The sequence below is a fragment of the Motacilla alba genome, chromosome 3, assembly GCF_015832195.1.
Source record: "Motacilla alba alba isolate MOTALB_02 chromosome 3, Motacilla_alba_V1.0_pri, whole genome shotgun sequence".
NCBI classification, from domain to species: Eukaryota; Metazoa; Chordata; class Aves; order Passeriformes; family Motacillidae; genus Motacilla; species Motacilla alba.
The window spans coordinates 26,142,566-26,156,687 of record NC_052018.1 but is presented as its reverse complement, the minus strand read 5'-3'; the positions used below and the strand labels follow the sequence as shown (position 1 = coordinate 26,156,687).

The following is a 14,122-nucleotide window of genomic DNA, read 5'->3' as shown; positions in this document are numbered from 1 at the left end:
ATTCCACTGATTTAAATCTGAAATTAATTTGGCCTGGAGTTTTCAAGAAGCTATGTTTTGCCTTTGAACATTTAATTTTTCTATGCATAGCCTGGCACTGGGTTATTGTTTAAAGCCTAGCAGAGAGATGAGACCCAATGAGCTCTGTAGGAAAGGGCAGCTTTCTCCATTTCTCCTTTGGTTCTGAGACTGCTGCAGAGACATTTCTCTGATACAAGACTATAAGAAAGCAGTAGCACATGTTCTTTGGAGTAGATCTCCAGGGTACATTCATTTTCTGCTTCGGGTATTTGCTGTCTTCTGACATGTCCTGCTAAAGGAGAGCCTTGCAAAGTTCAGCCCTACCAAACAGGTGTCTCAGAACCTCTTCTCCAAGAGACAGGAAATATCACATCACATAGTTGTAGTAAAAAAATGGTGTTGCATGCTTATCTGCAACACTAAATTCATTTTGTTAAAGCCAAGAAATACTAGATATTGAACAGGGTAACCACATAACTACATATAGTGGGAGACAAACCTGGACTCTGCAGGAATAGAATAGAATAGAATGGAATATTATTATTGCCACTTTTAATGAAGGGATGGGACCACAGTTGGGCTAAAACTGATCTATTGCTCCTCAGATAAATAATCAGTCTCAGAGGCCGTGAGGTTTAAGAGAGCAAGCAGTCGGCCACAGCTCAAAATGGTCACAAGTTCTTCATTACAAGACAATGTATATTACAAGACAATATATAACTTTCTAATCCAATGGACAGTTGCCATAAAGTTTATTTTGCTGTCCTAACCTATCACCCTTACTTACTTCTACTGCACTGCAGATACTTTTATCCAGTGGGCTACTATCACACATACACACATATGCTTCTAAGATCTGAACTCAGCCCAAATGCCTGACCAATTCAGGGCTCACCAAAAGTTAAAACATGTTATTACAGGCATTGTAATACAATGCTTACAAAATGTTGAGAAAAATAAAATTTGCCTTCATAGTATTCCAGTACTTCCTTAACATGAAGTCCCTTGTGCATATGAAAACTTGAGATACTTTTAAAATAAATGCTGTTCTAAATTAAATGAGCTGTCAGAAGTCTTAGAATAGGACCTTAATTATAGGCAGGTCTCAAACAGTAAGATTTTTTTCAGACGTGACCGTCTTTGTCTTCTCCACTTTTCTTGAGAACAGGACTGAATTTAGAAAGATTCTTCCCCACCTGTACCCCCGTCCTGCTCTCCATGAATAAGGACAGGATTTCATGAGGATAAGTAGCTCTGAAAATGGAATCATACTTTGTCTCTCCACAAAGGAACTGATAGCAATGGTGAACAAAACATTGAGAAATAATAAACCTGTTTCATGTTGTCAAGCCAGGACTATTTCTGATTTGCTGCTTCTAGAATAATTTAATTTCTTCTCCCAGTTCTGGGCTTTGTTCTGCATTATCATACAGCTGGAAACATTTGTTTTATCCCATTCAATATTTATCTAGCTTTTGTTACTGCTGTGAACACTGATCTGTGTATAAAATAGAAACAGTCACTGGCGCAAATGTGTTTTTTGAATGGTAAGCATATTCCTTGATTCTGGTTGTAAAACCTTATTAAATTAGATTTTATAAAGAAGGAAATGTTATAATTCTAGTAGAAATGTATTCAGGCTCCATCAATTAGGGAAACAAATATTCTTCTAAATGTAAACATGCATTTTCTACCAGACATTGTACTTAGCTTGAGGCTTGAATGCTGATGCTATAAACTATCCCTTAGATTTGTTATACCTTGGTTTGCTGTCCTGAGGTAGTTTGAACAAAAATTTTTGATGAAAACTGGGGAGCCAGAGCTTTGGCTTTGGGCGCCTTACTGTCTGATTGCTTGTGTGAAGTGTGAAAGTAATCAGGATGCAGATAAATCTGCTGAAACTGTGTTTACATATTGGTCGGGGAAGATTTTGGAGATACTGGCTGTAGATAAAGGAAAGATCTATTGAGCTGTATTCTCTGTCGGGTTTTATTTTGCAGAGAAGGTTTATTCCACCGTTGTTGATACACAAAACATCATGTATTTGATTATAAGTAAAGCATCCCCTGCTCTCACCTGATCATTTCCCCCTGAAGATATGCATCATCTCCCCCAGACAAATGATAAGAAAAATCTAAGAAAATAATATACAAAATCTCTGCCATAAACCAGGAAGGGTTTCTACAAGCTAGAAAGCCTAGCTTGTTCATCATGTTCATAAACATGATTGAAAAGTTAAGCCACCTATAAGAACATCTACAAACACAACAATATTTTTCAAATGGAAGTTTTTTTGCTCCCCAGCAGTGGAAGCTTTCTGTTAATACTCTCTCTTCTATATGTCAGCATTTCTTAGCTGACAATAACAATTGAATAACAATTTCTCTATGACCAAATATTATCCCAGAGACTTAGAGCTACTATTATTTGGAGAAAATTTGTACTCCTGGCAGAATCGGATTGGATCTGAGATTGCAGAGTAAGATTTGCAGTTACATCTGCTGTACCAGGAATCTGTGTTTGTGGGCAAGGCTCACCATTATATGCAGTCCAGCTGCCTGAGTTTCCACATTTTCCTTCACTGTCTCTGTGCTCAGGTTGCGTGTGCGTGCATGTGGCTCTAACTGGAGCCTAAACTTTCCAGTATTAAAGTTGGTTCTGCCCAGCATATCTTCATTAAAAAAAAAAAGAAAAAAAAAAAAGAGATTAAGTTGTGTTTCAGATTTCCTGCATTTTGGGCTGTTCACTGAAACATCCTCTTTCTTATGTGCTTCTTTTACCTATATGTGAACATAAAGTATATAATTTTTCACAAGTTATTGAGTCAAAGTTAGTCTACCAGTACTTTCAGACCTTGGGGAGTTTTGGGATTATAGATTGTGCTGAGGATATCCAGTGGCTTCAGACATGCTTGGAAGACTGAGCATAACAGTAGGATGCCAGTTATAGTGCTGTGGCTTTTCTGCAATTTAAGACAAAACCAAACTAAGAGCAACTCAGTTTTTAGTTGTAAATAACTGCTTCCTTCCTGATACATGTTTTGTAGATAGTGGATGAAATGTGAGTGTCTGTCTGCTACATAATCAATAGAATTAAAATCCCCAGCCACTTATTTCCTATGAAGTGATTAAAATCCACTTAGCACATAACATGATCTGTGCTGGCCATACTGTTCCTTTGCAGCAATATGTCAAGGTAATGATTATACAGTTTATGAAGTGCTTAAATATAAATGGTCAACATAAATCTTCACAGAGTGTAATTTAATAGTTTTATTCCATTCAGAGAACAAATGTAGTCAGGCTTTGGTTAGCCTTCTCATAGTTTCCTCCAAAGTTACATAATGTTACAGTTCTTTCACCTTTGAAGGGGTAGACTTTCTTGATACTAAGAAGCACTGAAAGGATGCAGCAGGACATGGTTTTTGTCTGATTGGTGATCTGTAATTGTCACAAAAGATTTGGTGGTGTAACTTGTGACACCCTCCCTTCCACAGGTAAGAGGGTCCCTGCAGAGAAACAAAAGCTCTGCTGTTTGCTCAGCTATCCCTAATAAACCTTATATACATGGGTATATAAATGTGTGATTTTTGAAATCTTATTTCTATCAATAGATTAAGTCTGCTATCTAGTATTAAAGCAGTAGCTAGTATTAAAGTTCAGTTCTTGCCATTTCTTCCTCATTGTTTAGTTTATTTTCATACAAAATTGAATAATCAGTTTGAAGCCAACAACTTCTTCCAAGCTAGGTTTTCCCTGGAAGAGGTTGAACAACAGTTTGAAGACATAGGATTGTTGCTACATTGATTGAGACACTGACTTGAAATTGAACCCTATTTGAAGAGCTGATACCTTTTATTAAATCAACAGGTAGAGTTGGAAAAAAGTAAAAACACACTAGCTTGAAAAATCTGGTTTTGGAGCTTCAAATCATGCTAAATTTTCCTGAAAATGTTACCACTTACTATTTCCCCCATGGGCACATTATCTTTTGCTTTAGGTGGCAGTAGATTTTACTGTACATATTTATTTTTCCTGTGATTATATACTATTTTCTTAGATAGCTTAACCAGCATTTGAAGGAAGTTAAAAATTATTTTTAATTAAGACACTGGACTAATAGCGAGCTTGGGATTTGGAGCATCTGGCATGATTCAGAGTTTGGGTGTTATTAACATGGCTGATGCATTTGTGTTGTTACATTCTTGCTGGTTAAAGTGAAAACAAGAATATTTCCCCATTTTTTCATGTTTAAAATAGAAGGTACTGCAAAACAACGTATATTATAACATCTTTATAGACTTTTGTGTGTATTTTTGACAGAAACATTTTCTTGATTGATATTTCTTAATGTCATGTTCTTTTTCTCTAAATAAAACCAAGCAAGTGCTGAAACAATGACACCCCTTTTGCTTTGGTGGAGCTTATTCTTTGTTCAAAGCCAGATCAGAATACTGTCTGTTCAGACTTGAACATGATTCCAAAACATGTTAAGCAAGTGCTGATGATGTCCAGTCAGCTTCTGAAGACCATATATCACAGCATTTTTAAAAGATGTTGGAAATAATAAAAAATAATAAATGAAAAGATTGTTGATAACAGAATAAACAAATTATTTAATAGACTCCTCCCTTTTTGCTGCTTTGTTTCGACATGATATTAACACCTCATTTATTTATTGTTCTGTCTTCTGATTTTCCTGTAGACATCTTTCCTCTTCATACAGAAAAAAACTGCTGTATGTGTAGCATGAAGCGTGCAGTGTTTAGGAATATTAGCAGTGTGGCAGACAAAGCTGTATTCATTTTAGAAAATGCCCTTGAATATCTACCACGTTCTATTGATTGTCATTTGTTCTGGTGCTGGCAAAGCAGGTGTTTGAAGCCGATACACAAAACAGCTCTTACTTTCAAGTCAATGTGCGAAGCATCAAATCCTAAAAATCTATCTAAAGCTCTATCTTTACAGGATATATTACTTGCAAGTAAAGCTGGCTGACTTGGGAAAGAACCTAGGCATTCTCTGAGTTTCACCAGTACTGTCTCATGAGCAAATATCTTGTTTAGCAGTTCACTAAACGTAGCAGCCATTGGCCTGTCAGTCCTAGAGAGGACCCTCCCAGGGTTCAAATAAACTATGAATGCTTTTTCTGTCTTTCACACTAGATGAGTGAATATCTTGGTTCTTCAGTCTTATGTGTCTGCCAATTAGGCTCAAAGCTAGGTAGGAGTATTCCTTTTAAAGGAAAGTAAAATTTTCATGTTTAGTCATCATGTTTATGAAGTATTTGGAAAAGTACTTGTGGGTCTAAAAGAGTTCTCTTATTTTCATTCTAGTTCAATTTTGTTGGGAAATTGCTTGGACCAAGAGGAAACTCCTTAAAGAGGTTACAAGAAGAAACAGGTGCAAAAATGTCCATCCTGGGAAAAGGATCCATGAGGGATAAAGCTAAGGTACTGTGTCTGGATTGTGGTTGCAATTAGTTAAAACGTATGTTGTTTTAGGTGTTACACTTAGATTCTCTGTCTGTTTATTAATGACTCAATTAAAATGTCTATAATTGACTCTTGACTGCAAGGCTAGTTTGTTTTTTTCAAGTTACATAATTTGCTTAAATACAATTTTTTTCTTGCTATGCCAACCTTGCTTAGACCTTCACAATTGCTATAGTATCACTGTTATTCAAGCGATTCACCTAAAAGAGAAACCAGTTTAAAGTTCATTTGTTCTGAGAGAAGTCTCTTTCTCATGTGAAAGTACAGCTTTATATATTACTGCTTTATTATTGGAGTCCATAAATGAGTTTTCTCTTTTATTTTCTGTTTCTTTAGAGATGGGGGGTTTTTTTTAATGTTGAATATTTATTCAGAGTATAGTTCTAGGAGAAGATAACAAAGTGAACATTTTGCTTAAGTGTGTGTAAAAATGCACTATAGATAAAGAAAAAAAAAGATGTTTGGAATCACAGCCTGGTCAATGCCTCTAAGTAATTACTTGCGGGTAAGTGTTAGTCCTCCTCAACTAGTTCCCCACCCATTTTATATACTGAACATGATGCTCTGTGGTATGGAATATCCTTTCGGCCAGTTTGGGTCAGCTGTCCTGGCTTTGCTCCCTCTTGGCTTCTTGTGCAGATCCTCACTGGCAGAGCATGAGACACTCAAAGTCCTTGGTTGGATTGGGGTAAGCACTACATAACAACAACCCAAACATTAGTGTGTTATCAATATTATTGTCATACTAAATCCCAAACACAACAGGGTACCATTTATTAGGAAGAAAATTAATCCTGTCCCATCTAAAACCAGAACATTAAGGAAGCCTTCACATGTATTTGACCCAAAGAACAAGTCCTGATTGCATAGTGATGTCTTTTAGAATCTGTGGAACAGGAGTGTTATGGTCAACACAGAAATACTGACTCCTAATTTCACTATATTTTACCTGTATATAGCCTGTAGTAATGTTGTGCATTATTCTTCTTTGATTTCTGTCACCTCTGTCATTAATCTCAGTAGCTAAAATTATGAAAGCAATAATATGCTGAAATAAAGGAAAGACCAATCAGGATTTTTTGGTTGGCATTATTTGGTCTTGGTAATGTGTGTCAGCAATCACATAGACATTATGAGGTCTGGAATTGCAATATTAAAAAAAAAAACAAACAAAAAACCCACAAACTGGACAAAATATGCACACAGATTATATTTAATTTTTCAGAGTTTTCTTGATGACATTTTAGTCAGACATTTAGTGACACTTCATTTACAATTATGAGATAATAAATGTTGAATACACTACTGATTTTATTTCCAGGTATTGACAGGTAAAATATTGAATTACTTATATCTAACTTCTGGAATCATAAATATTTCCTTGGATGAATGAATGTATGTCCGCAAAGTAGCAGTAATTTGCATCAGTACTACATCTGATACCCAGCTGCTCCATTCTCAGCCACCCACTCAGATTACTTTTGCTGAGAGCATCAATTGCCCAGACAAGGGAGTGTAAAGATGTTTAAACACATTAATAGACAGATTAAGAGTTCTGATTTTGAGATTGGTCACTCTTCTGATCATATAATTTTATTTTCATCTGATCATTATGAATAGTGCCAGCATGACAGGTACTACATTCAGTCATGAGTATGTCAGCAAAATTTGGGGTATTTTCTTTTCCTCCTCAAAAGGTTTTTAGTCCTTAAGAATAATCTGAAATTGAGTATGAGCTTCATGGAGACTTGTTCATATGAGACAGGTGTAAAAAATGAAGTTCTGGGGTAAACTGCCATTAAATATAGCAGCCATGAAAGCAATTTCTGTAAAGAAAGGCTCATAAACAATTTATCTTAATCCAATTTAGACATTACTGACTCAAAAGAAAACAAAATCCCTGTGCAATTACAGTGAGAGGCAGGAATTTTCTCATCTGTGTACATCAGTGTTACCAGTTCCTGGCAAAAGAGTGTGAGAATAATCATGGGATGGGTAAGAGTTACAATTAGCATTTCAGAGAGGCTATTCTAGGTTGAGATACTGATAAAATGTAAAGAAAAAGAAAATGTATTTGACTGTGGGCATAAATAATGGTGTGAATTGCTACATGCTAAGGAAAATACAACTTGCTCTGGTTAAAACAGTTTTCTTGTCAAAAAACAAGTGCACTAGTATCATTTATGCAGTACATTTTTACTGATCTAATTACAAATTACCAAAGTCTGGAGGCTTTTTTGGGTTTTTTGAACCATAAAAGAAGTCAGTTTATGTGTATTGGCTTTGTTTTGAAGGAGTATTCAAGAAAAATCAATGTAATTTCTCTCTGGACACTAGAATTTCCTTAAAGCTTAAAGCTCTGTATTATGCCATGAGCCATAGCAGTTTCTAGAGAGACTGCAGGCACGTGTGTTTTCCCCCTCCAGTCTGCTGTGGCTGGATGCTGAGTTGCATCAGAGAAGCAGAAACAGAATTTCTGCTGAAAAGTGCTGAAAACATTTATGCCCTAGATCCCTAAACACTTAAATCTTCAAAAAGAACTGATCTGCTGATTTGAGGTTTTTTAGTGCCAAAATAACAAGAGGGAAGTTTTGGCTCAACAGTGAACTGCTCTGGCTGTAGTCAGTAATTTTGGTCATACAGAGGGGCAGCTTCTGTGTCTGGGAAGCGGATTATATCAACAGAGGTATGCCTGTTCCTCAGAATTTCCTTATCTTCCTTAAAGAAACCTGTGGGTAAATTTTAGAGGCTAAATATTTTAGGCTGTCTCCTTTCAGAGCAACAGGGAACATTTGTTAAGGGTGACTTGAGATTTCTGAGTATCTGCTGGGCCTACAGTGTGAGAACAGGATAGATTAATTTGAAAAGGCAATGCAGCTTACCTAAAATGTGTATTATGACCAGCTCCAATTGTGCACAAAACACCACAGAGCACATAACGTTATGTTAGAAGTTACTGAAGAGATGCCCAAGTATAGCTGCATCAGTAGTTTTTTTAAAAAAAATTATTTTAAAAGTGGCTTAAAGGAGTCTGTTTAGAAGAGTGGAATAACCTAAGAACAATAGAATGTTTTAATTTTGATTTAATAATATATTAAGTGTTAAACAAATAAAGATTTTTGGTTACTTTTCATTTTGTGGGAAAAAATGAAAAATAGTTTTTTAGCCTGCATATCTTTTTCTGAAAACTCATTGTTCATCACCTGCAAGACATTTGGAAGACTGATCAGTTATTTGAACTAAAGGGGATCACATTGTCTTTGCTCCAAACATATTTTTGAACCATGTTTTACTTACATAGAGTAGGATTTGGAAATTGGTGTCCTGATAGCAAGGTTATTTATTAGATTTTTAGATGTCATTTGTCCTGGCTATTGAAAGGATTCTGTTATTCAAGATTCATGTTGTCTTCCTATAAAACATGAAAACTTCGAGAACAAACTTGCACTGCAGCTTTGAAAAACCACATAAACTACTTTTATTAGACTCAGTCTTTTATCAGCTACTGAGCACTTTTAATTGCTGCCTTCTTCAAGTTTCGGTTTTTGGTTAAAACTGGTTGTTAAGGAAAGAGGAGATAATTGCAGTTGAACTACATGCCTTTCTTGAATCTGTGGGTTAAAGTGCTTTCCAAATAAGGTCCACTGTCACTGGACAACAGCTTTTCCTATTAAAGAGAATTTGTTTCATTACCTTTTCTTTATAAGAAAAAAACCAAGCATTAAGAGCTTGTTTGCAACTAAAAAGATCTGAAATGAGCACCAGTGAAACTACTGAGATGCAATTATTAGCTTGTTTGCTTTAGGCTGGTTTTTAACAGCTGTATTATGTGATTGCCTTAAAAAAGATTTTGAAAATATGCGATAGTTGCAGTGTGCACTGGTCTCTTCCCTGCAAATTCTAAGTGCTGTGAGGTCAGTTCTGCAACCTTTAAGTAAATGTTTCGATATCTTAGAGGATTAAGTTCATAGGTAATGTGAACAATGCCCAATAGGTTTTTGGTTTGAAGCACAATGTGTTTTTTCATTAGGTCACAACTACCATGGATATAGTGTCCTAATAGTAGAAAGTTAGTTCTCTGATAGGATTCTCTTGACTTCATTGTTTTTTTCAAGAAAGTTATAAATTAATGCTCAGATAGCCCAAAAGGGAAGAAAAATGTAGCAGGTTTTGGCTGTAGGATGTTGTGGTCCAAGCATTGCATTATATTCTTCCCCAATGCTATTGCTTCACTGAAATGTGAGGTCAAAGGTATTGTCTTTAGTGTCCAGAGTTTTAAAAGCTTTTGAGTGTCACTGCCTGTCAAAATGTTTAAGGTCATGCAGTATAGGTACATATGCAATATTTTTTCCAAGTGAGAGTGTCAGCATTCTCAACAAGAATAAGAAGTTATAAAAGACTTCAGAAAGTTAAAAAAAAAAAACAACCCAAAACAAAGCCAACCAAAAATCACCTAGTGGTCCATTGCACCACAGTATACACTGGTGCCACTCCACCCATGCCTGTGAGGTTTCTTACTCTGGCTTATGGCCATGGTAGTTTAGCTCAATGTGTTGCCAGGAGTTTCAGCTCTTAGAGTTGGAGATAGAAATTTGGGAATTCCTATAAAAACTTGATTTAGGTTTTGAAAAGATAACCTTTAGATTTACTTCCAGCCTGCTGGGAATTTTGATTTGGACTTTATGCAAAATCTCTGAAATGTTAATTTCTTAGGCAAGTATTTCTGTTCCCTTGAAGTACTCCTTTATCATATTCATCTGGAAAATCTCTAGGGGACACATAGAGCAATGAGTGGCATTTAATTTAGAAAACTAGCTCACAGCTAGGAGCATCAGTAGTAGTTTTAAATCATTAATTGCTGCTCACCCATTTCATATTTTTCTGTTAGGTTTTTCTTTTTTGTGTTTAAAAGTCATAAAGACTTTGTATTTTTATGTCTACAGACGCAGCACCTTACAGCTTACGAACATTTCACCCCACAAACAGGTTTATGACCAAGAGTAGGATTGGACCCTCAGCTTGCCTTCAAGATGTGAGCAAAAGTTACAAGAGCACACTGCTTCTGCTGCAGCACAGTTTTTTTATCTTCCTAAATATCTTCAGCTTCCTGGTATGAGCTGATGTGGGGCTATAAGGACCATAACAAACAAGCAGCAACAAAGAAAAATGCAAGGGAAAGGAAACAAACAAAAGCAAACTACCCCATCTTTTGAAACTGAAATCTTCAAGGACCAAAATGGCAAAAGGATGTTAACTCTTTAAATCCTACTGTAATCTGCATTCTCTCAGTTTTTCCTTTAAGTGAGCATGTCAAAAGGTGCCAAAGGCTTTCACAATCTAAAGGCAATCTAAAGCTAGGTTTTTACTTAAAAAAAATTCTAAATAAAATACTTTCTCCTTAGACAGAGAAAATGTAAATCTGTTGTCAGGCACAGATTAAAAGAAGAGATCATCTTTATCACTGTTTCCTCCAGTGTTACTTGTATTTTACAACTTCCAGCTGCTCAATCACCCCAGTTTTTTGGAAAATACCTCTGTGTATCACCCCTAGTGAGTTGTAAAGTCCTTTTTTCCCCTGATAGGGGAGGCAATTTGAGGTAGATACAGATCATAACCAATACTCCTTATAATAGCTTTTATTCTATAAACTTTTAGTGATTCTATTAAGTATTGCAATTGTTTAGGTTTTTTGCTAAAGGTAAATAATTATTCTCAGAAGCTATTCACCTTAGTGAGTCTCCCACCTGAACTGCAGTCTCACGATTACCTGGTTAGAGCAACATTTGGGAAGACAACTCTATATACTCAGAAAGTAGAGGGCTTTACTGGCAGGTCAATGGTAGGTGTTCAGAAAGTCTGTCACAGGATCCTTTATTTCATCAGCAGCAAATGTGACTCCATAGTCTTCACCTGTGTAGAGCAGTCATCTTGGAAACAGGCTGAGTTCCAGACGCACACGGACACAAATGTGTGCTCGTTCACCAGCACCAGTAGCCTCCAGGGCTTGCCAGTCCTTGGGAAGCTTTCATGCACCATCTTCTCAGCACATACTTTTCATTCCCTTGACTTTCTTCTTTATTTTTCTTGAAACTGTTCTTCCATCTAAACTTACAGTTGCCTGTAGAATCAATTTGTGAGAAGTCAGTGGATGAGACATTAATGAAAAATGCTTTTTCCATTACTTTTCTTAGGTGTCTTATGTCCATGTGTTGCCTGCCCCCTCTTGTGTTTCACAGATCTGTGCAAATCAGCTTGTTTCCAGAAAGTTGTTCCTTCTATTTTTTTCAGAAAACTCCATGTTACCCAGAGTGCAACACCTAGGAAAAAACAAGGTTTTTTTCTGCTTCTCAACCACATCCTTTTAATTAAATTTATGTCCTTTGATATCACAGTAAACTGAGTGCTTTCAGTCATTTATCCTCCCTCTAGCACAAAAAGAATATGTTTATTCACTGAGAGTCTTTCTAGATGGGGAGTCATAAACCTCTTATTTTCTTGTCATATCCCTGCATGTTTTGGTTTTTATGCCTCTTGCCTGTCTTCCAGGAATGTGGTGCTGCAAATTATTTTGGGAAAGACAATGGGACTGTTGTCTTTCCCATGATCATTTACAGCACCACATCCCTGGCAGACAGGAACATCTTCTGTTTAATAGTTTGCGCAAGTTCCATTAGTTACCTATTTATCTGGCTTGCTGGCTGAAGTGGAATCAAGCTCAAAAATATGAAGCCATTGAGCCAAAAGAGTTAACTGGCCTCAGTGGGATAAATTCTTCCCTTCCTGATATTCAAATGATCCTATCTGCATACCCTGGCAGACAGGAACATCTTCTGTTTAATAGTTTGCGCAAGTTCCATTAGTTACCTATTTATCTGGCTTGCTGGCTGAAGTGGAATCAAGCTCAAAAATATGAAGCCATTGAGCCAAAAGAGTTAACTGGCCTCAGTGGGATAAATTCTTCCCTTCCTGATATTCAAATGATCCTATCTGCATACCTAAACCTGGAGATGCCTTGTGATAGATCATTCCATATATATCAGAAAGCTCATCTGTGTTAACAGGCATCTCCCAGTAACTTTGGGTTTGGAACCTGGCTAGAGAGAGCAGTTGCCTCTTTTCCTTCAATTTATGCATTTTTAAATGATCTGCAGCAGAATAGTCCCTGGCTTTTTCAGTTTGTGCTAGAAAATTTTGGAAATCCATTTGTTTCCATTTCTCTCAAGTTTGTTTCCTTGCAGTATGGATTTTTTCCTTACAAAGGTGGTTTGTTATATTTATATCAGAGATTTACAATCTTTTCTCTGACATCTCTCTCTGAATTTTGGAATGGGTTTAAGTACGTAGTCTGTATTGCTGCAGAGAAAACAGCCTTTTACCCAATTCCTTTTGGGTCAAGAACAAGTCTGCTGTTTTTGACTGGTTGGGTAACCACTTTGACATTGCTTAGAGGAGTTAGGCTTGAGGTAAGCTTTTTGAAAGCTTTGTTATCTGTACGTATATGTGGAGAGAGAAAGATGTGTGTGTGATATTGCTCCATTTCATGGTTGAGAATTACTTTTCTCTATGTTAGCCAGTTCCTTGTTTGTTTTTTTTTCTGCACAGTGACTAGGGATGTCTGTCTCTTGACCATTTTAAATTCCCATGCTATTTAATGTCCAACTCTTTTATCCTCAAAAGATGCACAGTCACTTCCAAAGTCTCAAGATAGATTTGTAACTAATTTCCTAAATGTTTCTACACATTGGTAGGACTTGCATTTTAAATGGACTTGACATCACTTACATTTAAAGAGGAGTATAGCTCAAGTAGCTCAAGTAAAATTACTTTGCAGTTATCACCAAATTAGTCAACAGTGTTCCTTTCACTTTGATATAAAACCTGCTGCCTTGTCAAATCATACTTGAATAAGCCTCCAGATCATTCCATGTCCTAAATGGGAATGATGTACCACCTTTTTCTTTTTATGCTGAGTTTCATGCAGCATGTAAAGACAAAGCATCAGTACCAAACCATTCTTTGGTTTGGAAAAACATATCTATATTGGAAAAAGATAGCAGTATCAGAACCTACCAAATTACTGCTTCCTGCCCATACATGAGGCAGTGCAGCTCCTAGTCTCTGCAACAGTGACTTCCACCTTGTTTGAGTCTCTCAAGTTCTAGAAAAATATATTCTCTAGAGATGTGGCTTGTGGTTTGTGCTGCCTGTAAGCTTTGATCTGCACTTTGGAGTCTAGGTCTGAAGATTGGGCACCAGGGCACTCTCTTGACTTCTCCAGTCAGGTTCCAGTTCTTCTCTGCATTTTCTGCCTGGGCACTGTAGTAGTATATGAACAGAACCTTTTTTGTCTCATTAGAGAAGTCATTTATATTTCTCAGTAAGCAGCCTGTTCCTGCCCTCATGGCAGCTGGAAATTTTTTAGTTGCACTTCTGAAAAAATACTACTTGTGAGTTTGCGTCAGCAGACTTTTACAGCATTCCAGTATTATAGCTAGAGCCCAATTTACTGCAGCTTATTTTTGTGTAATTAGACACTCACATGTACACCCCGCCAGTTTGTGAAAAGGGACACAGGATGTTGCACAAAGTAGATGTATTCCTCAGTAT

The 14,122-nt window shown here is 36.6% G+C and overlaps 1 protein-coding gene across 2 annotated transcripts in view; it reads left to right on the top strand.

Annotated features, from left to right (window-relative positions):
* KHDRBS2 (KH RNA binding domain containing, signal transduction associated 2) overlaps positions 1-14,122 on the top strand; it is a 324,652-nt gene that overhangs the window by 98,257 nt on the left and 212,273 nt on the right. For both annotated transcript variants that reach the window (XR_005256157.1, XM_038130241.1), the window contains exon 3: positions 5,357-5,473. Coding sequence is in view for 1 of the 2 variants with exons in the window: in XM_038130241.1 (XP_037986169.1) it covers positions 5,357-5,473 (117 nt within the window). In the remaining variant the exon portion in view is untranslated. The remainder of the gene's footprint in view (positions 1-5,356; positions 5,474-14,122) is intronic.